Source organism: Microtus oregoni, unplaced genomic scaffold, assembly GCF_018167655.1.
Source record: "Microtus oregoni isolate MIOR12 unplaced genomic scaffold, Mior012 000103F_ref0000194, whole genome shotgun sequence".
NCBI lineage: Eukaryota > Metazoa > Chordata > Mammalia > Rodentia > Cricetidae > Microtus > Microtus oregoni.
In genome coordinates this window covers 3,724,484-3,749,234 of record NW_024544717.1, presented here as the reverse complement: position 1 = coordinate 3,749,234, position 24,751 = coordinate 3,724,484, and the positions used below count along the sequence as shown (strand labels likewise).

The 24,751-nt window shown below is 44.9% G+C and overlaps 1 protein-coding gene across 1 annotated transcript; it reads right to left on the bottom strand.

Moving 5' to 3' along the window:
• LOC121443263 (mediator of RNA polymerase II transcription subunit 14-like) lies at positions 1-24,751 on the bottom strand. The gene is made up of 3 exons (XM_041644957.1): positions 24,464-24,751; positions 17,461-17,591; positions 1-1,363 (listed from the first exon to the last, which is right to left on the bottom strand). The coding sequence occupies exons 1-3, from the start codon at positions 24,674-24,676 to the stop codon at positions 1,228-1,230; spliced, it is 480 nt and encodes a 159-aa protein (XP_041500891.1). The 5' UTR covers positions 24,677-24,751; the 3' UTR covers positions 1-1,227.

The window sequence follows — 24,751 nt, the reverse complement described above, 5'->3', positions numbered from 1 at the left end:
TCATATTCGTTCCCTATTATGCAAATAGGTGAAGTACAAATAAAAATGGATGTTGGCAAGAGATTAGAATTTTCTTTTCAAAAAGATTTCTACACTTAAAAAGAAGCACACGTACAACTGAATTATAACTACAAATGGTTTCACATCACCAACTCGTATCATTACTGTGGACTCTGGCTGGGGATCAGAAACACTTGTATTTCATTTTAGAGATGTTTCCCTCTGTTGTAGCAGAGGCCAGTGTGGTGCCATTTGACCCGTGCCTTTGTCCATAAAACAATCCTCTCAGATATGTAAACAGGGATTTGATTTTTTTTTCTTTAAGTCAAAGAAAGCCAACAATATGGTTGTCAGAACAAGCACCTCTTTCTGTGGGATCCTCTCGTAAAATGAAAGCCATTCAAGTTCAATCAACTGCCGTCCCCGTCCTCTAACACACAGCAGATTTATATTTGAGAAGGTTTTGACCGAGAACAAAATGTAACTGAAATATCTCCGCCATTCCTTTTGTCCTACAGAACCATTCCATGGGCTGACTTCCCAACAAGGGGCATGGGTTTGTTAGTTACTGCCTGTTTCTGCTGCAGATTGCCAGTGTTGACCCTTTCCTGCCCAGACAGAAATAGACACCTTTTGGGATATGTTGCAGCTTGTCATAAAGAGAAACAAAACCCATGGCTTTTATTCTGTGCCACCTTCGAGCCTTCACGGCTTTAAAACTAAGTAAGCCCTGTTGTTTAATTCAGTGATAGGACATTTTGTTAAATACTTATATGCTTATGTAAACAACAGAAAAACAGAGCGAGAATCCTTTTAACAGTCCACACACACGTGTCTACGCACAACCTATCAATGGTGTATTTGAAGGCTCAACTTGTGGTGAGAGACAGTTCAGAACCAGTAGGAACAAGTCTGGGCAAGATGAAGTTAGCCTTGACTCCAAGTTATGCTGGTGGGCCAATGCCAACCCAGAGAGAGTGGATGCATGCATTGTGTCTAGCAAAGGAATAAGTGGTGTTGGCACAATGGTACCCCAAAACTGAAGAGAGACTGGAAACCCTAGAGAAAACATAGGGCAAGCGGTGTAGCGTTCAGCTGGGTCTGACCATCAGTGACTAAGCCTAGTTCAAAATGAGTAGGAGGCCAACTCCAGACAATGGGATGGCTAACACACTGGCTGCCAGGGACGACGTTCAAGGGGAGGTCTCTGAAGCTGGGTGTCATCCATTAGGGTGGCCCAGAATAAAAATGGTGATACATTATGCCTCCTGGCAAGTTCATTAAAGACACCAAGTCCTGAGGACTCCCAACGAAGATCCTGGGGGCAACAAGTGACGTCCACCAGCATTTTCTGTTCTGGAACCTGTTAGAGAGAAACATCCTTAGCTACTCCATTACCAAGTTAAGTTCCCTGCAAGACAAATCACCTTGACTTCTGTGTGGGGGAAGAAAGACTCTAGAGAGATAGTGGGGGGGGGGGGGGGGGTAGGTAGAGAAGTACATCCAATTCTAAGTGTTTCTGCACCTAAGAGCATGGTAGTCTGCCACCAGATGACATCTGCAAAGATGGGAGAGATTGCGTTACAGTTAGGACACAAGCTTCGGGGCTCTGGAGATGGACAGCAATTAACCACATACACACAAAAAGATGTCATCACAAAAGCAGTTCACGGTCCTGAAGATTCGCCTGTCTTTGCATCTGCAACAAGCACCATGCAGAGTCACGGGCAGTGGGACACACTTTGCTAACCTCCCCTACAATGACCAAGAGCAAAACAGCAGGAACCTACGGACAGGAAGTTGGCCTGGCTCCATCTTCCCACCCACCCACCCACCCAGGAAGGAACTTCTCTCAGATTTCAAAATCCCAAATGCCAGATCAATTTGAATTCCTGGTGCTTCTAACCTTGCCAACAGGACTGCAGGAAAGGAGAGACAGCTCAGCCATGAAAGTATAAAGAGACCCTTCCTCCCTAGCCCTCAGTTCATCAGGACTTGGGCACTCTGGACACATCTAAAATCTAAATGTACAAGGGAACGTTCCAGGACTGGAGAGAAGCTCCGTGTTTTAAAGTGCTTGCTGCTCTTACAGAAAACAGGAGTTCAATGCCCAGCACCATGCTGATGGGCTCACGGCCACTTGCAACTCCAGCTCCAGGGGATTCAACACCCTCATATGGCCTCCACAGGCACCTGAATACACATGCAAACACACACAAACAACACCACACACACACACACACACACACACCACACACACATTCACATGCATAAAATAAATCTTAAAATGTCCCAAAGTGCATCAAATGTTTGCTCATATTCAAGAGGCTGAATTGCTTCTATATTTTACCAGGTCCATCTCCAAACTTCTCTGTTGAACCAACTTGATAAAATAAGGACATATCCTTTAGTGTTATGAATTCAGAAGCCTACCTGCATAAAGCCCAGGGGAATCTTAGTTGTACTGGGGGATCGAGGAATGTGAAAGACAAAAGGTCAGAAAACCCAGACTATAGATCTAAGGATCTAGTTATACAATAAATTATCTTTTCTTTTCCCCCTTGCTGTAACCTAATACCTGACAAGAAACAACTTCACAGGGGAATAAGGGTTTACTTGGGCTCATACTTGAGAGGAAGTGACGCTGCAACACCTAGAAGGTCTCTGGGCTGTGGCCGCAGAAGTATGAGGCTGCTTGTTCACATCTAGGTGGGACAGGGAACAGAGGGAAGGCCACAAAGCATTTTGATGGTTTTCTCTTTGGTTCCTTTGTAGTTCGTAGCATGTGCCATCATATCCTATGTGGGTCCTTCCTCCTTAATTGATCCTCTCTGGAGACTCCCAGAACTGTCTCCTATGGGATTCTAAATCCAGTCAAGTGACAATGAGGATAAACTATGATACCACAGGGGCCCCATCAGGCCGTGTCAGAACTGCCAGGTTCAGTTGTTACTGTTGCTGTCTCAGGTGATGACTAGACTCCACTCAAGGAGACATCCTGACTCCACTGAGGCCATTTACCCATAGGACTTGGATTCGTGTGACACATTGTAATCAAGGAAGGCAGACCTATGACACGCCAGCCACCATAAATACTATGCATAGCTGTGGGTGTTAAGGCTGGGGTTTCTCAATCAGACTCTCCGAGTAAAGTACCAAGAGATAAGGGGAGCTCTGAGTAATTCTGCAGAGAAGCAGGAAGCATAGGACTTCCATGCCTATGAAGTCTTGGGAGACCCTGGACATTTAAAAAGGGAAAACTTTAAATAATGATGGTGATGATAATCATGATGATGATGAAATAATTTTCTAAGATTTTAGGGCAAAGAGTCTCCACTTAGTGCATCAGTCAGAGGAACTTAGAGAACAGTCACCGTCAGGTCACGTGACATTCTCTGCCCAGAAGCACAGCTCAGCCTGTTCATCTCTCCTTTCCAAAGACTGGCTGCCTTCCTCTCGGCTTTACATAGGATATGAACTCTGACTTCTAGAGCTTGGTCTGGAGTAGGTGAGAGAAGTTTTGGTCTGGGGAGGCCCAAGTTTCACGAAACGTATTTTCTGCTATGTTAATGTTGACCCAGCTCACATTCGCCTATGCGAATCTGCAGGGTAACTGAAATAGCTCCACAGTGTGCCTGCCGGTGTCTCTCCTCTTTTATACATGTTTATTCGGGTTGTTAAAATAGTACTGTTCACCTGGGCGGTTCCAAGATGGAAGAAGACTACAGTCCAAGCCTCCTGAAGAGTGGAGAAAAGGACAAAGGGTTGCAGGGCTTAAGTAGAACAGGGCAGCCAAAATAAAACACCACAGAGGGCTTCGACACCATTGCTACATTTCCTTCAGATTCCATACAGCGCAACGTTGTAATCCATTTGACAATTTCATGTATATAATGTGTTTGGTTATTCCCACCCTAGCAGCATCTCCCCTTCCTCTCTTTTTCCCGATGACCCCCTTTCTTCTTCTCAAAATATCGCCCTCCACTCTCATGTTTTTTGCTTTGTGAGCCACCAAGTAGAGATTAATTACTGGAGCATGGGCAAATTACCAGTGTCTATACCACTGAAGAATTTGATTGCCCTCCACCAGCAATCAATAATGCCCTCCTTAGAAATGGATAGGGCCTCATAAGCCCTTCTCCCATTCATAGAAGGCCCAAAACTAAATAAAATAAAATAAAATAAAAAAGAATTAAATAGTGTTTTGGTTTTGTTTTCTGTTTTTGAGACAGGGTCATCCTATGCAGCCAGGGCTGGCCTCAAACTAACAACCCTCCTGCACCCCCTTTCAGGGTGCTGGAATTGTAAGCATGCAGCACTATACTTGATTCGATGTTTAAGTTAATAATAGAATCATCTTTGCTTCTGTCGACACAGTAATTATATGCTTATCTTCTGAGACTCTGAACATATGAAGGGCAAAACTGAGCTGAATTTCACATTTCTGTTGTTAAGTCAAGGTCTCCCTCTGAAACCCAGCCTGATCTGGAACTCACTGTAACCCTCCTGCCTCAGCCTCCTGCATGCTAGGGCTACAGGCATGAATTACTGCCCAGCTTCTAAAGAGAATCAAGTCGAGCAGTAAAGATACATTGACAGCAGGAAGCACCCCTGCCCAGGTCCTTATGTGAAGGGCATCTCCCCCAAATAAAACTGTAGATAGATGTGTACTTCTCTATGTCCTGGGTTCAACAACCCAAGAGACCTGAAACATGGCAAGAGAATTTAGAACTGCCACCCAAAATTTCTTCTATCCCAATTGGAATCACCCAGAGCAGAATAAGATAGGGTGACTTGTGGATCCCTGTGGGACTGTGTGGGGTCCAAGGAACTAGAGTCTTGGTTTCTGGTATTAAGACCCCATTTCCATCTGATGTGCAGTCCACTGCATAGCTCCTCACCCCAACTACCAGGTAGGGACGCCATCTATCTGCCAAAAGTATCTTTATCTACCCCAGCAGGGCATCTCCTAGATAAACCATATGCAAGAAGGAGGTAGCTGGGCCACCCAATGGAAGAGGCCCAGATGCCACCTTCTGATCATGCTTCTACCCCCACCCAGTCTCATTCCTGTTGAATCTTCTTACATATACAAAGGACTGCTTCATTGCCCCCGCCCCAGCTTGGTCACATGGCTCCCAATTCCACATTACGTCCCCTCCAAACCCGAGCAACCTGACTCAGAACTCCCTTCCAGATAGACGTAAGCCTGGTGTTCATCTGAGCTGGCAGACAGAGTCTACAGACCATGTACAAAAGGCTGACCAAGACCAGGGGACTAAGTTAGGACACCTGAACCTCACTCGCATCCATTCAGTCCTCCAACACAACAGTTATGCCTTTAGGAATCATCAGGAAACCAAAACTCAGCAGGTTTTTGGGGTTTTTTTTTTCTACACAAAGACAGTTTTCGACATTCAGAGTTCCTTTGCCTGAGTTGAATGTGTAGTACTGTTAGGACTCAAAACTGAGCAAAGCCAGCATTTCATTGCGTGGCACTTTCATTCCAGAAGATTGGGCCCTTCTGTATCCTTCCTGTCTTTTTGCCACAGCCCTCTGGCACATCCTTGTTACTTTGTCACCAACTAACATGGTGCCCGATGTTACTCTAACAGATGTCACCATTTTTCCTCCGCTGTGGCCTGTCGCAGACAGAGTGGATCCAGGTCACAATTGTGTTACCTTGGCCCATGTAAATAGAAGGATTCATAGTCAGTTTGTAACATAAAGACCCAAGTCATAGGGAAGTACCTGTATATGCTGCATGCTTATGTAAGTCAAATTTTGAGCCTAGGGCAGCAGGGAAGACCTTCTGAGCTAGAAAAAATGTTTTTAAAATGGTACAGAAGTATCGGGTGTGGTGGTTCACACGTGTAATCTCAGTGGCCATGAGGCCGAGAGAGAGGAAGATTGCTACATGTTCAAAATTAGCCTGCTCTACAAAGTGAGTCCAAAGCTAGACAGAGCCACATAGCTTGTGCAAACAAGTGTTACAGAGGAAGAAAGGGGCTGTGAGAGTTCAAACAGTTTTCAGCCAGCCTAGCCCAAGTGCTCCCTTAGGAAGGGACAGAAAACTGAAATTTTATGAACAAGGGGAAATTAGCCAGGCAGAAGCAAAAGGGCGCTGGTCCTAAGGAAGGTGGTCCAAAGCACTTAAAGTCTCCAACAGAAGAGAATAATCAGAAGGAAGCACTCAGTGACTGAGACATGGGTATCCCAGCTGGTGTGACAAGGGACATCCCAAGGCAGGGAGCCCGATTAAAGGTGCTAAACTTCATTCTACAGCTGTAAGAACCTAGAGAAGGGACAGGGAGAACATTAGCATAAACAAAGATACAAACAGATTTCTAATATTCAGAAATGTTTGCTCAGACTTCAGTGGGTAGAATGGGTAGGACTGGAACAAGAGTGTGTGCAGTCAGGTACTGGCATGAATTTGTCTGAAGCCCAGGACTGGGGAGGTGGAGAGAGAAGGATCACTGGCAGGTAGAAGCTAGCAGCCAGGAATATACAGAACAATCCTGTTTCCAAAGAAACCCCAACCACTTAATTGGGGAGTAAAGCACATTTTGAAGAATGTACATTATTCACACACACACACACACACACACATATATATATATATATTATATGTACTATAAATATATATATTATATATATATGACCCTCTGTCTCCAGAGTTACATTCAAGATCAACTCAAATTCCAGCTTTTGTCTTGAACAACAGAAAGAGAAATGTCTATATAGAAAGTCCATTCAGTAGACATGTTGCATGACAAGCCATTCCAGCCTAGCTGAGCCATAAGCCCAGACTCAGATCCCGAAACTTACTCTTGCCTTTGACTCGATACCCAGGAAACTGTGCCAACCTTTCCTTCCAGAGAGCCATCTACAAGGGAGAGCTACACCAGGCAGGGAGGGAAAGAAGTTCCATGCCTCCACTCCAACATGGATGACAGTCAACCCAAGTTGTCTATCCTTCAGCCTGATGGGGGAGCTGAACCACCCCTGCAGGTCAAGTCTTCAATCAACCAGCATCTTGGACAACTTTGATATTCCTGCTTCATCCCTTGAGACCCAAGGGAGGGAGGAAAGCGGACGTATTTCCACCCACATTCCCAGGACAGGAAACACAGGTCAGCCACAGAGAGCAGGGGGATCAATGCAGAGCAGAAGAAATGTGACAGCCAGGGTGGTGGCCTAGAATAAGAGTCAAGAGAGAAGAGCAGATAGGAAGAGAAGAAAAGGGGGGGGCGGGAATTTGGGCACATACAACATGGGTCTTTAAGAAGAAACCATTCCCAAGAGAAAAAGGAGAGAGAGAATGAATTAATGAATTATCCCAGGAAGAACCAGATAGTCGGCTGGCCTAGTACAGAGCTCAGAGGAGCTCAGATGTCCCTCTGATCTCATCTTCCTTCCAAGAGGGTCCACAATACAAACTAAAGAAAGGAACAACCCATCATGCCTTGAACTTTTCCGTGCAACACAAAGGAATCGTCAGGAACTGGAGAGATTGCTCTCTCAGTGGTTAGCATGTGCTGCTCTAACAATGAATCCAAGTTCAGTTCCCGGCACCCATGTCGGGTGACACAACCTCCAGGAATGAGCTCCAGAGGCTGCAGCGCTCTCTTCAGGTCTCTGCAGATATATGTACTCGAGTGCACACACAGACACGCATGCATGCACTAATTAAAATTTTAAATAAATATTAAAAACCATTGCCTCTGGAATTTTAAAATTAGGGTGTGCAATAGATATGGTAGATACGATTTTTCCAAAAAGAGTCCCATCTGGAACGCAGAAAGGGCTCGCTTTCACAGATCAGCACACACACAGAAACTCTGCTGACTGACAGAAGGACAATTAGTAAGTCAACACAGAGTTGTGCTATCTGGAGTGAGATCAAAGCAGGGCAAATCTGAAAACCCAGGGGCCAGTTGAGCTCGCCAAAGAAATAAGATGGATGAACCTCACACCCTGAGTCAGGTTGAAGCAAGACCTGTTTCTCCATCATTAGCAGCAACAGAGGTCGGGAAACGTTCTGGAAGCGATTCAGAACAAACCCCTTCTCACTCAGCAGTCAGCCTCCGGATCTGTACCCTGAGCAAAAACTACTCATCTTGGCTTCATGCTAAGAAACAGCAGAAACAGGCCGAGTACACAGTGATATGCACCTTCACATGGAACTGATTGATAGACTGCTAAGTATTCCAGGAGACGACAGTTTTATAGTCTAGGGAGCAAATCAGGCTGTTAAACATACATGGGGAAAACCAAACATTAAAATAAATTTAAAAAAGGTACATCTTAATTTGTCAAAATCTAGAATAGAGCAGGCAAAGCGGCTTGCTGGCAAGTCTTAGGATCCGAGTTTGATCCCTAGAATCCACGTGGTGAAAGGAGAGAGCCTTAAGTGAGTTGTCCTCAGACCTACAAACACACACATAACACACACACACAAACACGCACACACACATACACACAAACACACACACATAACACATGCATACAAACATGCACACACACACACACACACACACACACACACCACTAAACAGATAAACAAGGTGAACATGGCTTAAGGACTTGAATGGAAAACCCACAAAAGAGCCACGCTAGCACTACATCTAGCTGAAGGCCGTGTTTCCACCCCTCAAAGGGCAGCAGATACTCTTCCACGGGCCATCCCACCTGCTGATGACATCACTTCCACACAAGGGAAATGAGTCTGGTCCTCCCCAAGTCTCAAAGATCCAATTAGGGCTCACAGTTCTGTCCTCAAAAACCCAAGGGGATCCTCTTACCCCTGAAACATACTCTTGCCGTTACTTCTGTTTCCTTCCCTCACCTCTAGAATACTGTGTCTTCAACATTTGTGCGTTTACTTCTGTAAGTGTGAGATTCCACCCTATGAGGTGATATGGTCAGGGTATGTGTACTAGTTGGATTTTATGTCAACTTGACACAAGCTAAAGTCATTTGGGAAAAGAATGTCCCCATCTAACTGACCTGTGGGCAAGCCTGTGGTACATTTTCTGGACTGTTGATTGGTGAGAGAGGGCTTAGCTCACTGTGAGTGGTGCCTCCCCCTGGGCTGGTGGTTTGGGTGCAAAAAAAAAAAAGAAGAAAGGAAAAACAAGAGAGGAAGGAAGGAAGGAAGGAAGGAAGGAAGGGAGGGAGGAAGGGAGGGGAAAGAGAGAGAGAAAAAAAGGAAGGAAGGAAGGAAGGAAAGAAGGAAGGGAAGGAGAAAAAGTAGCATGGGGCAAGTCAGTGAGCATCAATCCTCCATGGTCTCTACTTAAGTTCCTGCCTCCAGGCTTTGACTTCCTGCCCTGACTTCCCTCAGTGATAGAGTATATGACCTGAGAGTTGTGAGTGGCATAAACCTTTTCCTCCCCAAGTTGCTTTGTCATGGTGTGTTATCATAGCAACAGAAACCCTAACTAAGCCAGCATGCTTATCATGCCAACAATCCCAAGACAGGCATTTCTTCCCCATTCAACAGATGAGGGATCTGGGGGTCACAGACTTAAGAGATGTGGGCAGGGCCACTCAACCATGGAGTCCCAATCAAAATAAAAAAAAAATCAGCTTCCACACAGGCGCAGGTAGGTATTCCAAAAGCTCCCAAATGTCATCTCTTCCATTTGCACACACCCGCCTAAAGAAACTATTAATAATTGCGATACATCTCGAGGCATCTGCACGAGCTGCTTATAAATGAACTGTAAAGGCGAGGGTGCATTGCACATGCTAATTGGAAGAGTTGAGGCAGAAGAGCAAAAGAATTACCTGGGGACTCCCACCTGCACCTGCAGGTAAAACTAAATGAAATAATCATAATAAAAAAAAAGTCTACTCACAAATGAAAAGCAGGGTATATGGCCCTAGATACTGACACTCAGATCTAAGTTCCAGTTGCCTCTTGCAAGAAATAATGCCACAGTGAGCTGGAAGATTCCTCCTACTTATAACACACTCCCCCTCCTGAGAGGGCTCTTGTTTGGGGGTATGATAGCAAGAACAGTAAAAACACACACACACACACACACAGGAAGCTACTGCGGTATGAAACTAATATAGATGTGTTGATAAATGAGTGTCGGTACCACTTCTGACTTACTCTCCAAATAATGACATAATAATAGGCAAAATATAAACTCTAATTAAATACCAAACCTAACAAAGTCAAACAACAGCAAATGATGCTTGACAGAAGCAAAGGTCTTAGGGGAGGTGAGGGGGAAGAATTAGAATGAAATCACAGAACTCGGCTCGGGAGAGAGATGGCTCAGTTGGTAAAGTGCCTGAGGCACAAGCCTGAGGACCTTCGTCACCCACATCAAAATCAAAACCAACCAGCCAACAAACAAACAAACAAGAAAAGAGAAACTGGACATTATGATGTAACTCTAGAGCTGAGAAGGTGTGTGTGTGTGTGTGTGTGTATGTGTGTGTGTGTGTGTGTGTGTGTGAGAGAGAGAGAGAGAGAGAGAGAGAAAGAGATGAGCTGCAGGTGGATCCCCAAAGTTTGCAGACTAGCCAATCTAGCTGACAGATAAAAGACGCTCAATGTTGACCTCTGACCACCACACACATAGAATCAGAGATCTATACAAGGTCAGCAAGGGAAAAGGCCCATGACATTATTTCTTTCCATCACTTAGAGATGGGGAAACTGAGGCCCAGCAAGGCTTAAAGGCAAGCATTCCCTCTGATCTAGCAATAAGGCAAAACAAAGACTGGGTTCCCAGGCTAGCAGCTGAACCGACCCACCCCCCTCCTCAGAACACTGTGTGTTGGAAAGCTATTGCACTCCAAGTCGTATTTTTAAAACAGCATTAAACATTCTATAAATATTAAATTCCTTTTTAATAATTTTCTAATGCACAGGGGCATATTTGAAGAAAGGGGGCCTGGTTTTGATTCCTTTTGGAAAACAGTACAGTGCCCGGGAGTTTAACCTAGTATTGAGTGAAATATTAACAGGCCATATAATGGTTTCAGTGTTTCTTCAGGAAAGCCAAACAGAATTCAAAAGGCATATCCCCCGGGGCCTTTGGCGGTCGTGCTTCTGGGGCGCTCAGTCAACTCCACGGTCTACTCCACAAGCCCATCACTGTTAAGTAACTCATCAGCAAATAGAGGAAATTACCGAAGGGGATTTGCCAAGCAATTAGTCCTCTGAAGCAGATGACATACAACTGTTCTGGGGAGGAGCTTCCCAGCCAGTCATATGTCAGACTCGGAGCCTAGTAATCTGTAAATAAAATGCATGGCGCGATTGCAGCTGTGACGGAGCTGCCAGCCAAGCTCATCACCAGTCAATCTCAGGCCCTTTCCCCTTCTCCGCACGTCTGTACAGGGAGGGGCATTGCCACTGCAGAGAAAAGAAAGTCGTGGTAAATTTCACCCAGCGTCCAGAAGACACTCAGGCTACCTACACAGCACCTGGACACAAACTAGCTAAGAGTCACTGACTGGGGGGGGGGGGGGGGGGCGCACAGGCGAGGGCAGGAAAGGCAATGGTGCAGACCACTGTGAACCCTGCACTCCTGAGTGGCTACCTGGCTACAGCTGACCGCCTCTGGCTGCACGTTTTGTTCTTAGAGTGTGCCCCAGTGAAGCTCGGCATCTATCGCGCTGGAGAGATAGATCGCTCCTATCTGCCAAGTCGTGGAAGCTGAGCAATGACCCAGAGAAGCTCTCTGGAGTCAAAAGTTCAGCAGCTCCCTGGGACTCCGTGTTGAACAACATCTGGAGCCAACTTCAGCCAGTCCCCCAAAGCAGATAAGCAGAGTGCTGCTGTCATCATTTTCTTCCATTAATAATTATCAAACGTGCGTAGGAATCTTGGGGCCGCACCGGGAAGAACAGGAAGAATTGTTACAAAGACAGCGCCTGAATCAGAAGCTCATGGGAGTCTCTGATCAAAGGCGCAGACCTAGAAATGGGAAGTTCGGGGGCCCCATCTTGGTTTCTGAGCATCCACTGTGTCTGAGTTATGGCTCATTTATCAATCTTGGCAGACTTTGCCTTCTGTATCTAAGTGTGAGCTTCGTAATATAGATAGGACTCAGGGCTTGAGGCTAATTCAGAGCCACGGTGAGGAGTCTGAGCTAAGGTCAGTTAATTCCTGGCAAAAGTGGGCAAGTTGCTTACCCACTGTTGTCCCACAGTTTCTACATCCCATGGCCTAGATATAACCACAGTGTCTACCAGATATGAGCGTAACGAAGATTAAATGACTTCATATTCAAAAAAAAAAAAAAGCAACTGTATGCTGCTTATCACTGCTTTCCCGCTAGGGTCTCTTCTTCCACCCCAGATACTCATTAAAGGTTTCCAGGCAGCCTGATGATGGAGGAAGGTCATTGGCTAATAAAGAAACTGCCTTGGCCCATCTGATAGGGCAGAATTTAGATAGGCGGAGTAAACAGAACAGAATGCTGGGAGGAAGAGGATGTGAGCTCAGAAATCATGCAGCTCCTCTCAGAGCCAGAGGGGTGAAGCAAGCCGCCAGGTCAGACATGCTGAATCTTTCCCGGTAAGCGCACCTAGTGGTGCTACACAGATTATTAGAAATGGGCTAAGTTAATACATGAGAATTAACCTAGAAGAGGCTAGATAATATAATGGGCCAGGCAGTGTTTAAAAGAATACAGTTTGTGTGTTGTTATTTCGGGGCATAAGCTAGCCAGGGGTGGCAGGAACCAGCCCGCAGCTCCCACAACAACCTGAGACAGCTCAGTCAGCAGAGCAAATACCTAGAATATGTGTGAAAAAGTCAGGGGTGGTGGCACACACTTCAACCCCGATGCTGGAGAAGGCCCAACAGAAGGATCCCTGGGGCTCACTGACTGGCCAGCCTCACTGATCAGCGAGAGTCCCTGTCTGGGAGAACAAGATGGACGGCGCCTGAGGAGGACATCTGAGGCTGACCTCTGGCTTCTACACACTCCAAACATAGAGCTGCACCTGGACACATATAGACATGCACGGAATGTCACACTTTTAACATTATTATTTATGTATTCATATTTTCATTCTTAGCCACTTGAGGGCAATACAAAGAGTTCATAAACAACTCAGTAAAATAACAAAATAAAATAAAATCTTGAAGCACTCCTCAGGTTTTCCCTAATTTTGTGTAATAAGCTGCTCACTAACACCACTGTGTGCCATGGACTCTTAGGCTAACTCCCCCCTCCCCCAACCCCAGAACTAAAGCTTAACAATGATATTTATTTCAATGGGATCTCAAGTAGCCCAAGCTTGTTCAAACTTACTAGGTAGCTGTGGCTGGCCTTGAACTTCTGACTTCCCTGCTTCAGGCTCCTAAGTGCTAGGCCTACAGGAATACACAGCCATATTCAGCTCAGTTATATAAATCTTTATCTTCTATAGGGTATTAAATGAGAAGACAATTTGTTAAAGAGCTGTGTCTGGAATCTTAGAATTTTCATAAACAAAGATTCACGACTATCTATCTTTTTATATGTGTATTTTTCTCACATTTACAAGAACCTATAGAAAGCCTCCAGGAAATCCTCCAAAGTTATGAAGCATACCCATACTAATACGATTATCAAAAGTACAGTAGCTGAATTGCCACAAATGAACAATGGCTAAGTTGTTAAGTGGCTGACACAATGAAGATGCACGCCTGTCACATGAGAAGAATCAATCAACAGTAGCAAAGATCAAAGACACGCTGGAATTGTTGCTAGCAGGAGCAGGGCCACCATCGAAAGTCTCGGGAAATCACTTAGAGGAAAGCAAAGGAAGCATTTGTTTTAAGCGGAGAGAGACACCGCATGGGCTGCGTGTCAAAAGCGGCCTTCGTGTTCTTACACATGCATATTAGAGCTAGCTAAAATTAGCTCCAGTTCCTATTTTATAAAGGAATAACTGTTTCAACAAGATTTCATGGCATTCAGTTGAACACAGACTTTCTAGGGTTCCGGAGCTCTCACAGAAGAAGCCCCCCTCCACGATCCACCCCTGCAACAACCCAATCCCTCCTGCCACCCCAGCTTTGGAAAAACTGGCAAACAAAGGCTGTGCCACCATTCAAGCTCCCCTTCTTGCTGCCTCTTACCTTCACCCTACGCATTCACCGCCAGCTCCTGTGTCCTTAGATCCAGTCATGCCTTTTGTGTGTTCACCCCTTTGCCAGGCACAAGACCCCAAAGGCCAAATTCAAAACCCTTTTTATGCCAGTGACGCTTCCAAACTGCTCTTCGGATGGACTTCTCAGCTATTCCCATACCCCTGCCAGTCTCCTTGACTTCTACAACTCAGAACACCCCCCACCTTCAGCCACAGTTGCCCAGCCTACATACGACATACAAGCAAGCTTTTGCTTGTTGTCCCAGCCGCTTGCAAGACTTTCCTCTGTCTCTCTCCATCTCTTCCCACAGAAGTGCAATCCCAGCCTTCAGAGACCAAATCACATGATCCTCCTCCTCACAGTCTTTCCTGAGCTCCCACCACCCTTTTAAATTCCTTCCGGGTCAGAATGTACCCCTCAGTAAGTACAGCCCAACCCTTTCAGCTTTGTTAGCTATTCCAGCGCATTCCTCCTTTCTCAAGCCTGGTCACGAAGAATGTATAATCTCCTGTAGCTCTTACTCACTTGCATGTCCACGGCACCATGCAGTAGTTAAAAAAAACACCCAGTGAATGTATGAATGAATCACTTCTTTACATAGATAGTAACTGTGAATAAGTTAGGTCATAACTTGTTTAGCTGCATCATCTTTATAAAATAACCAGCGCCAGAAATAATAACCCAGACTTTCATTTAGAAGAATAACATGAATGTATCAGAATACAACATGATATTCTCTCCCTGCCCACAGACAGCCGTCAGTTGTGAGGACCATAATGAGGCCATTATGTATGCAAAATGCTTAGAGAAAGTGTAGACGTTTCTTTTCTGCGCAAGCACAGAAAATATCAACAGCCTAATGTTCCAGGTGACATTGCGCTATTTTGTCAGTAAGGCCGTGAGTATCACGACACTTAACTGAGTGGTTATGAGACCAGAAACCCCTGCATCTCAACAAGCAGGCCATGCTGCCCAAGATAAGGCTCCTGGCAGCCTGTCTTGTTCATAAGAAAATTCTTGAGATTGTTTGGTTATAGATAATGACTCTCTTCAAATACCACAGGTTTTAAAAAGAAAAGAACACCTCACCCCACATACTCCTGAAACATATCTCCTGAAAGGTCAGTGCAAGGACCATCTATCTGCCTGGCAAAATACCCGTATTAAACAGGTTCCCCCGAAGAGGGAAGGTAACAGTGTGCTGCCCCACCCTGCCCATTAGCAGACACCTGCAGATCTTAAGAGCCTTGCCCTGCCAGTAGCTAGACATCACTTACTACCATTTAAATGGAGTCTCTCAAATCCACAGTCAATACAATAGAAAGAATCCACTTGCATAATCCAAAAGAACACAATGCTTATGGCCTGGTACACATTCTCTGCTTTGCCCCACAGAGGACTCTTAGATTCTTTTCTTTCTGTCTTTCTGTCTGTCTGTCCATCTGCCTTGGGAATTGAACCCAGAGCTTCACACATGCTAGGCAAGTGCTCTCCCACTGAGCTGTGTTTCCAGACTTCCAGCTACTCTTCCTAAGGCTTAAACATAGTTATTAGTCAGGCCTTTTATTATTATTAGTATTCAAACAAACTACAAATAACTCTATTGATGCAAGCTATTCATCAGTTTATCTTACAGTGCAAAAAAAGATATGCATCCTATCACAATATGAGTTAAGATAAGTTCAGAATTTAAAATTCAGAAAAATAAATAGAACCCTTATTGGCTTTGTAGAGCCACAAATGCCTACAGGGTTGGTCCAAAGGCCAAGGTCTGGGTATATTTACTTGTTCTTAGTCATGTATGGTCCAGGAGCAGCCGTGGAAAAAGAAGAGATTTACATTCCCCCCTCCCTGTCTAGAGATAAGCTATGTGCTAACAATGATAGCTTATGAGAACAGGTCATACATAAGCCATATGCCCAGCACACTCAAGCTACACACACGCATTTGTTTTCAGTCCATCCTCACAGTGGCCCTCTGTTGTCCTCATTGTACAAGGAGAAGCCGAGACATGAACAGGATACAGGCATGTGCACAATCAAAGCAGCATCTTGATATTTGAAATCCAAATACTCTGGCCAGTGTCAGAGCTTCGGGCTGTTATCTCGGAGGCCATGAAGCTTGTCCTTAGCTTAAAATAAACTGGTTCTGTGGCGTACACACAGAAAACTGGTGAACTTTCTTGGGAGTTTGATTTTGTTTTGCTTTTTGAGAAGGGTCTGGGGCTGTATCCCAAGCTGTTCTCAAGCTCACTGCATAGCTGCTGTTAGCCTCCGACTCTGGCCCATCCTCCTTCTGCCTCAGCTCTGTTTCTCAAGTGCTGTGATCACAGACATGAGCCACCATGCCCGGCTCCACCAGGCCATTTTGTAAATGAACACTTGGTAAAGCCAGTATCTACCTCTTGCTGAATAGATTTTGATGTCCTCCATTTGGGGTGTGTGGTTTGGTAAAAGCGCCTTCTGCTTCTTACCAAGAAAGGAAACAGGAAAGTTCCAGAAACACTTCCTTCATTCCAGCAGACCAGCGGGGAACATTCTGATTCAGGAGGTCTAGGGTGGAGCCCCAAACTCTGTTTGAAACTCTCTGAGTGAGTCTGTTGCCCAGCCAGCCTTTGGAACTTCTGATGTTGCCTGGCTTCACGGCTTCAAGCAGAACTATTCTCAAGGCAGCTAGAAATCTATCTTTTATTTTCTCTTCCACAACCCCCTCCCTCGCCTGCTTGTGTACACTAGTGTCCCCAAGCCCTTTCAGTCCCACGTCCTAGCTGAATTCCATTCTCTCTGGATTTCACAGAAGGGCACTGGCCTCCTGTCTGCTCTTTAACAGAGAACCCTGGGTCAACAGTCCTTGCTTACACGCTGTTTCGAGACTCTCCCAGCCAGAAAAATTTACTGCATGTGAGGAAATCAGGAAGTTGTAAAATCCAAACAGACACAAAGAGACTCAAGATTCAACAACTCCCGGCAGCCACCGACCCAACAAACAGTTTTCTGCTTCCTTGCAAACGTATCATACTACAGTTAGAACCTAAAACGGGAGAAGCAGTCTCAGGGGAGATGGCAGCTTAGTGTTCTTAACTGACTTAAGGAAAGGTGACGTGTAAAATGAGCAGGCTCAAGCCCCAGGCAGCAGGCATCAATCAAGACAAATTCAGTGCAGATTTCTTCGTGAACCAAATAGACCACAACCATAGATGCTTTTATCCAGTTTTTATACACACACACACTGGGCAATTTTCCATACACTACAATTATAAAGAAAATTATATTTCACAGTTTACAGAGTACACAGCTGATGAGCAACCATCCCAAGTCAGATAGAAAACATGGTAAACCTCTCACCTGGCACGGGAGGCATTCCCTGCAGAAGGAGGTGGTGTGGGAGGATGAACAGACTCTTGGACAAGGATGGCAGACAGATCTGCAGCTTGAACGGTCTGCCCTGATGACTTGTTTCGGGGCGCACGATGCCTCTACAGTGGTCCAGGAAGTGCAGGAGAAGAAATCCAAGGTGACAGGCCAAAAGCAAACAGAGAAACAAAACAAAAAAAAAAACTGCTTTTAAAAAGAAGTCTACCTTAAGACATAGGCACTGAAACACAAGTCTCAAGAAGAAAATTTTGAATTTTGTTCTAAAAGAGTTACACGGATAGCAGCCAGCTTAAGACAGGTCTGGTTTTATTCCACCAGGGTTCAGGGAATCCAACATATGAAATCTAGGCCACCTCTTGAGCCAAATGAAAACCTTGGTTCCGCGTTTACAGCAGCCACTGTCATTTTCCTCAAACAGCCAACACGCAAGCCCATGCCAGTCATCACAAATAGCATCACATAGAAAAGGGCATGGATGAAATAGTAACTGGGCCAAAAGCCTAATTCGAATTGAGTATATATTAACCTATCCACATGAAACTTGAAAGACAATCATGACAGATATCACTATTAACACACTAGCCCAATGGTAAGGGGGGAATCAAATGCAGAGGAAAATAAGGATGCATTTTGAGGAAAAGTCTCATGTAGCTCAGGCTGATCCCAAACTTGCTATGTAGCTCAGGATGACCCAGAACTTCAGATCACAAGTGCTGGGAATACAGCCATGTGCCACCATGCCCAGTTTATGCAATGCGAGGGCATCAAACTTACAGCTTTGTGCATGGTAGACAGGCACCTTTGCCAACTGGGGTACTTGCCCAGCCCTAAATTTTAAATCATTTCATTGTTGAACGGATACTGTCATCACTTTCATTTTGCCCCAAGAGTCAATCAAGGTTACCTACTATATGAGGAATTCGTGAATGGATAAATGAAAGAAGAAATGAATGAATCTTTGTGGATTTTGGTGCTCCTGAGATAATTTTGTGAATTAAAGATGTATGCACAGACACAGAAGTAGACAGCTTGAACGGCTAGCAGACTTTTTAGCCTTAGCCATTAAAATCATATACTGAAGTGCTGGGGATACACAACCAGATTAAAGCAAAAACACCAGCCATGCTGGTAGGATAAAAAAAAAAAAATCCCCTCAACTAAGTGAATGCTGAACTGGTTTTCAGTCAGATCGCTGGAGCCGAGTTGCGTGTGTTTAGGCAGATTTTAAATTTAGTCTGGATTTCCTACGCTCACGCCAGGTAACAGTAGGAAGGAGAAGGCCCAGAATTATATTGGGTGTCAGAAAGAAACTATTCTGGAACTATGAATATGATCTCCAGTGTGGGTACTCTGTAAACAGGTGAAGAAGCCAATTCTCCCCGGGTCCACAGCAGCTCATCTCGGGAGTCATAATTATTTTCAACCATACACACTCGCTATTTTTAAGAGCACAGCCCAGCTGGAAAGGGAAATAACTCCCATTTCTTTCCAGCACTTTGCAAAGTAATGAATAGTAGCCAAAGCATTCTTCCTTCTAACGAATCCATTCACCACCAATTTATCTAAGCATCTATTGGGAGCCAGGGGCTGCTCTGCAAAAGGACTTTTTAACAGTCTTCGGTTTCCCCGTGTGCAGTCTGTGTATGGAGAGAAAAGCTCAAGTGGGCTATAATGTTCTTACAGAAAGAAAAGAAGACACCATCTTTCCACGGAGAAGGCTGCTGGGTTACAGGCGGTGACCAAGTTCAGCAGGAGTTCACCAAATTCTATTTCATCTTAGCGCAGCATTTATTTTAAGGGCAAGGGAAGTCTTGATTTTTATCTGGTAACATTTCAGAGGACACTCAAAATACTTCATAATCACTTTCCCAGATGCTGCAGGTACTGGGGACTTGGGCTTGCTTGTATGTGGGTTTGTGTGCACACAGGGCCCTGTTTACACATCGCCCGGCAGATAAGACTTGCTAGAGTCCAAATTACAGTCTCCTCCCATTCTGCTGAAGTGCACAGAACAGTCAAATGTGATGTAAATGCTGTCAAATATTAATTTACTCTAGCATTGGTATGCTTCCTTCTTTCGAAAAGCATTTGTCCGGCCACCCTTGACAGAGTAAGAGTTATTTACTTGTGTATCCCATCCCAGGAAAGAAACACAAGAATCAAGTCAAGGCCACATGAACTCACTGTGAGGACACACAATAAGCAAGACAGTAAATGATGGCACATTATAGACAATGACACACACTAAAATTGGAATCTTTAATATTTCAAAAGCACATATCAGAGAAACACAGTACTACGAATAGTGGAGGATTACCAAGCCAGACGGCCCAAATAACTAAACATGTGATGGTATACAAACACCTGGAGGTAACACTGAGTCAGGACCAGGGCCAAGGGCACAAAAAGAGAAAGTTTGCCCTCCACAGTGACAAGAAAAGGCCTTCTCTTTCTGCAAGAAGCACACATGCTTACAGGTCGGCAGCTGTAATCACTACTAAAAATACCTGATAAATACATTGTTCTAAATCTGACCCTTTAAGGCACTTTGGTGGAAGCAGGATGAGTCCTTTAGATACCAAATGATGCCCTGCAGTCAGGGGAACACCTACCCTCTAAGCCCGACATCTTATTACACCATGTGTTTTCTGAAAAGGGATTTTCAAGTAGAATACATTTTTTTTTTGTTTACAGGATGGCAATTATCATTGCATTTTCATTATCCCACAAATGGTGTGCATTAGGAATTATAGAAAAATCAATGAAACACGTCTGCTAACATCAAACATGCCAAACAAAGGGGTGCGCGAGCGGCCTTGTTTGTCTATAATAGCTCAAAACATGTTTTAGTTCAGGCGTGATAGTAGTAACAGGTAGCATAAGCATTTCTAGTCAATTATCCTAAAGGGCTCAGGTTTATAAGGATTATAAAATATGCCATTGCACTGATTAAAGTCAAAAATACTTATAAATAAAATTGGGCAAGGAAAATAAAAACACCATTTCCACAAATAAAGATAAATTACCACACAGCATTCCTTTTCTTCCATTATTTTAAGTATTTATTTTTTTTTTAAAAAAAAAGCCTCAATCCAATTATAACTCTTTCAGCCAATAGTTTTTCAATTATGGAAAGCTAGCATCCTATATATGCATCATCATGGTACTGCTCGCAGAAAATTGGAATGAGTAAATTTATTTTACTAAACCAAATTAAATGCAACTAAAATAGTATTACTGATGACTCAGATCTTCAACTCTTAAACAACAAACAAAAGAAAAACTGTATCTTAGCCCTTGGGCATAAATTGTGGCCTTCACTGCCATTCCCACAATTTGTTGTTTTTAACAAACATTTAGCAAAATCAGAAGGGCTGCCTCTGTTCTCAGGTTGGAAGTATGGCCAACAGGAACAAATTCTGTTCTTTGAAGCAATTAAATCGCACAAACCTAACTCTCTCTAAGCCAATCCTGCAGACTTGCCTGCTACTCTGAAAATGCAGAGCCTGGATGTCAGGGACCCCCAACTCCCTAAAAAAATAGCAGCAGACTGTCTCTGGAGAAGGCTCTTTTCATATGCAAGGATTTAAGCTTTTCTGAGTCTAAATGACGTGTTGCCTTCAGACCCCTAGAGTTCAAAGAAATCAACATTCTCTCCGACATTCAAGTGCTTACAGGAGCTCGGGCTTTTAGTAAAGTATATTTATTGACTGTCTCCTAATAGGAAGCACTGCGAACTGCTACAGCCTATTAGTCAGTAGAAGCTGCCAGGTCAAGGTATGTGCTGGAGCAAAATGCTCTTGACATTTTGGGATGGGAGAGAAAACAAGGTCACCTTATTCAAAAGGAATGTGAACCCTTGAACTCTCTACTGACACCGGGAGCCTAGGAGTGTTGACTAACATTTTAGCAATCTCTTCACCCTGGAGGTTCCTGGGACTCAGGGCAGTGGAAACTTTTGACCATCTCCAGCTATTTGATATGTAATCTGATGGCTCAAGAGTTTTTCTTTAATCTCTAGCTCAAAGCCACCTGAGAGGCCTGAAGTCTCTCCATGCTATTTCTAACAAAATACCGCTGCTGGCCAAACCCTCTTAAGACGAAAATCGGGCGGGGAGAGGGTGATGCTTTTTCCAGTTCTCAATTAAGTACAATACACTTCTCATATTTGTTTTAGCAAGGGATTATTTGTACACTGAAAAATACATGCCCACATTTAATTGCAAATCAAGCCCTTCTCTGTTGCAAAATAGAACCAAGAACCTCCAAGGGTTGTGTAAAACTTAAAATGTCTGTCCTCTGTTTTAGATCCTGTCTTTACATGAATTCACCTCTCAGAAATAATAGCTCATTTTAACCACAATGATGCTTCACCGGACCAGGCCACAATAATGTAGCAACCACATAAACTCTGTAACCAGGGGAAACTCATAAACCCCCTGTGAGGAGAAGTGAGTAACTTTCCCAGTTTGGGCCCTGGAGAGGTGGGAGACTGTGTGTGAGTGTGTGTGTGTGTGTGTGTGTGTGTGTGTGTGCACTGGGGGGATTCTCTCTGTGTGTTTTTCTTCCTTTCTTCTATTTTAACTGATTTGGCTACTTGGCCTTGAAACTATAAACTGACTGGCAGGGTCACAACTAAATTATGACACACTCAGAGTTACTAAAACATTCCCCTTCATCTGGGCTGTCTGAACAGTGCCAGGCTCCAGCAGCTAAAGCTACTTTTCTGTTGTCTTTTCTGTCATAATATAACTTTTCTGGCCTTAGCAGGCTTAAGGTGGTACCAGAATGCAAACACTGGCCTGCAGCTCTCTAGATGTTCACTAAATTATATCCTAAAGTACCATATACACTGTTTACTGGGCAAAGCTCCATGCGTGATACCAACTTGTAGCATCTCTCACTCAGCTGCAAAAAAATATCTTCCGTTTTTACTTGAATTTTTACTTGATCATCAAAGATCAGGAGCAACAGATCCAAATTAAGAAAGATAGCATTCAGAATGCCTGCCTACTGTCAGCATACCTTTTAATATTATGGTCTGTGAAGTTTTAAAATATGGCAGTGGGGAGTATACTTTCCGAAGAAGCCATCTCCTCTCAGTGAACTACCTAGAAAGCCAGCCAGCACCGCCAGCAATTTCATTTCTCAAGCATGGCTGTGCTCGCCTCTCACACTTGAAAGGGTTAAGTGCTGGCAAGGCCAAAGGCTCCAGACTGAAGAAGAAATGTCGCTTCAGTCAGTTTTGAAAGGTTTCTAGCAAGTATCAAATACTTGTTGATCTGCTCACAATAAACACCAGCAGGATTGTCAGCTCCTTTCACTGTCTGGGGAGGTGCATCTACACACTGCACCCAGGAGGAGCAGCTTGTTGGTTTCCTTTAGAAAAGCTGAGTAGCTAGAATCTGCCTCATTCAGTGTCTCTGGTTCAGATGACTGAAAGGAGATGCAATTGAAATGGCAAAGCCTCTCCTCTCTGGTTCGGGCAGCTCAAATACTGGGCATAAAACACTTGGAGCAGTTCAGGCAAACCCACCTGAATGGACCAAGCAGCACTGTCTGTTGCCATGGCAGCCTGATCTAATTACATGAGTGATCAGGGGCAGAGTAAGTGCACAGAAAACTAACACCACTGACAGTATCTGTATGATGTGAGAGGCAGACAGGCTTTTCAGCCTCAGCTTTATGTAGAAGGTGGCATTCAAGCCCACTTATTTGCAAAGCTGCTAAAATATTGACTGCTGCACAGCCAGTTAGAGGACAATCAGAGGAGATTAAATGCCACAGCTAAACTGCTCTGGTGCAATCCCTTTCCAAGAGTTTGTGCGCATGTTTTTCTTCTCTTTGGAGGCTACCTCTAGCTTCCGCTGGCATAAACTTCATTCAAAAATAAAATAAAAATAAACCCTGGGCTATCAAACTGTCTTAGCTACCCACCCATCATCAAGAAAGCAGAGGGTGGGCTTAACTAGGGCTTCTAGGAACTGCAGGGCTCTTCAAAAAGCCAAACAGAAATGGCTTAGCGAACAATATTGAAAAAGTAAGCAGCTGCGCTGAAAATAACCAGCATGTAACTACCTTGTTGTGTACAATCTAGAGCAATGATGTTTAAATATTAAGAAGAGCTTGCATTATAAAACAGAAATGTCATTGCGATGCGACTACTAGATTGCTACAGGGAAACACTGCACAGGCACACATTCCCCTGCATGCTGGGCAGGAGGTGAGGGGAGAACTCGACTCTTAGGCGTTACTTTTGATTCTGTAGGTGGTGTGGGGTCTTCTAATTTTACCAGTTGTAGTCTGTGGCTCTCTCTGAGAAGCTAAGAAACCTCTCCGGGGACAGAACCAGTTTGGAGGAGTTCCTACTGCACAGCATACGGTAAACAAAAATAGCTTGCCTTTCTTGTTAGCCACACAGCGCATTATATAACCAGCTTCCGACTGGCTTTTTTTTTCCGCCCTTACTACTCTTCAGCAATTTCCCAACCTTCCCAAGTATTTATATTACCCTCTTATCTGTAGGATTATACAGAAAGAAAGCAAAACAAACCAGGACAGCCACGGGATCAAACTGAACTCCACCGTCTTAAAACCCTATTTTTTTTTTCTGACGGAGTCTAGATCACCATCCTACTTCCACTCCCCCCCACCCCCCAACTAAGGTCTTTGCTCAATCTCCCTAGAAAACCTGAATTGTTTCACCACTTCCAGTCAGCTCTCTACGTGGTCTGAAATAAAATGAAAGCGCACAAGCCACAGAGTTGAAGGAGGTGGCTAAGGAGAGGTCAAAGCGATGTAGAGTCAGTCAAGGGACCATCGCGGGGACCCCCTCACCATCGCGATGGCCCTGGCCCCCGCCCGACGCGCGAACACACACACACACACACACACACACACACACACACACACACACACGCAAGCACCTACACATTCATTTGCACTCACTCCCTCCTCTCCGACCCCGCCTCACCTCTCGCTCCGCCCGTCCGGCCCCTTCCCTGCCCCCTGCGGGACCGGCCTGTGCGCTCCGCAGTAACCACGTAGGAGGCAGCGGCGGCGGCAGCCCCGGCAGTGGCGGCGTCTCGGGCCCCGAGTGAACGAGCCGCGGGGCTCCGGGGCGCATCCCAATCCCCGCAGCGCCTCCTCCGCCGCCGCCTCCTCCTTCCCCTCCTCCCATCTTCATTCACCCTCCCTGCCGCCGCGCAGCCGAGCAGTCCCGGCGCAGGGCAGAGCCCGCAGCTCCTCCGCTGCTGCCTCG

Excerpts from the sequence above, each read along its gene's own strand:
- LOC121443263 (XM_041644957.1), bottom strand. The coding sequence starts at position 24,676 with ATGAAGATGGGAGGAGGGGAAGGAGGAGGCGGCGGCGGAGGAGGCGCT. Across the intron at positions 17,592-24,463 it reads CCGGACGGGCGGAGCGAGAG|AGGCATCGTGCGCCCCGAAA; the intron begins GTGAGGCGGGGT and ends GGACCACTGTAG. Across the intron at positions 1,364-17,460 it reads GGGAATGCCTCCCGTGCCAG|GTTCCAGAACAGAAAATGCT; the intron begins GTGAGAGGTTTA and ends TCTCTCTAACAG.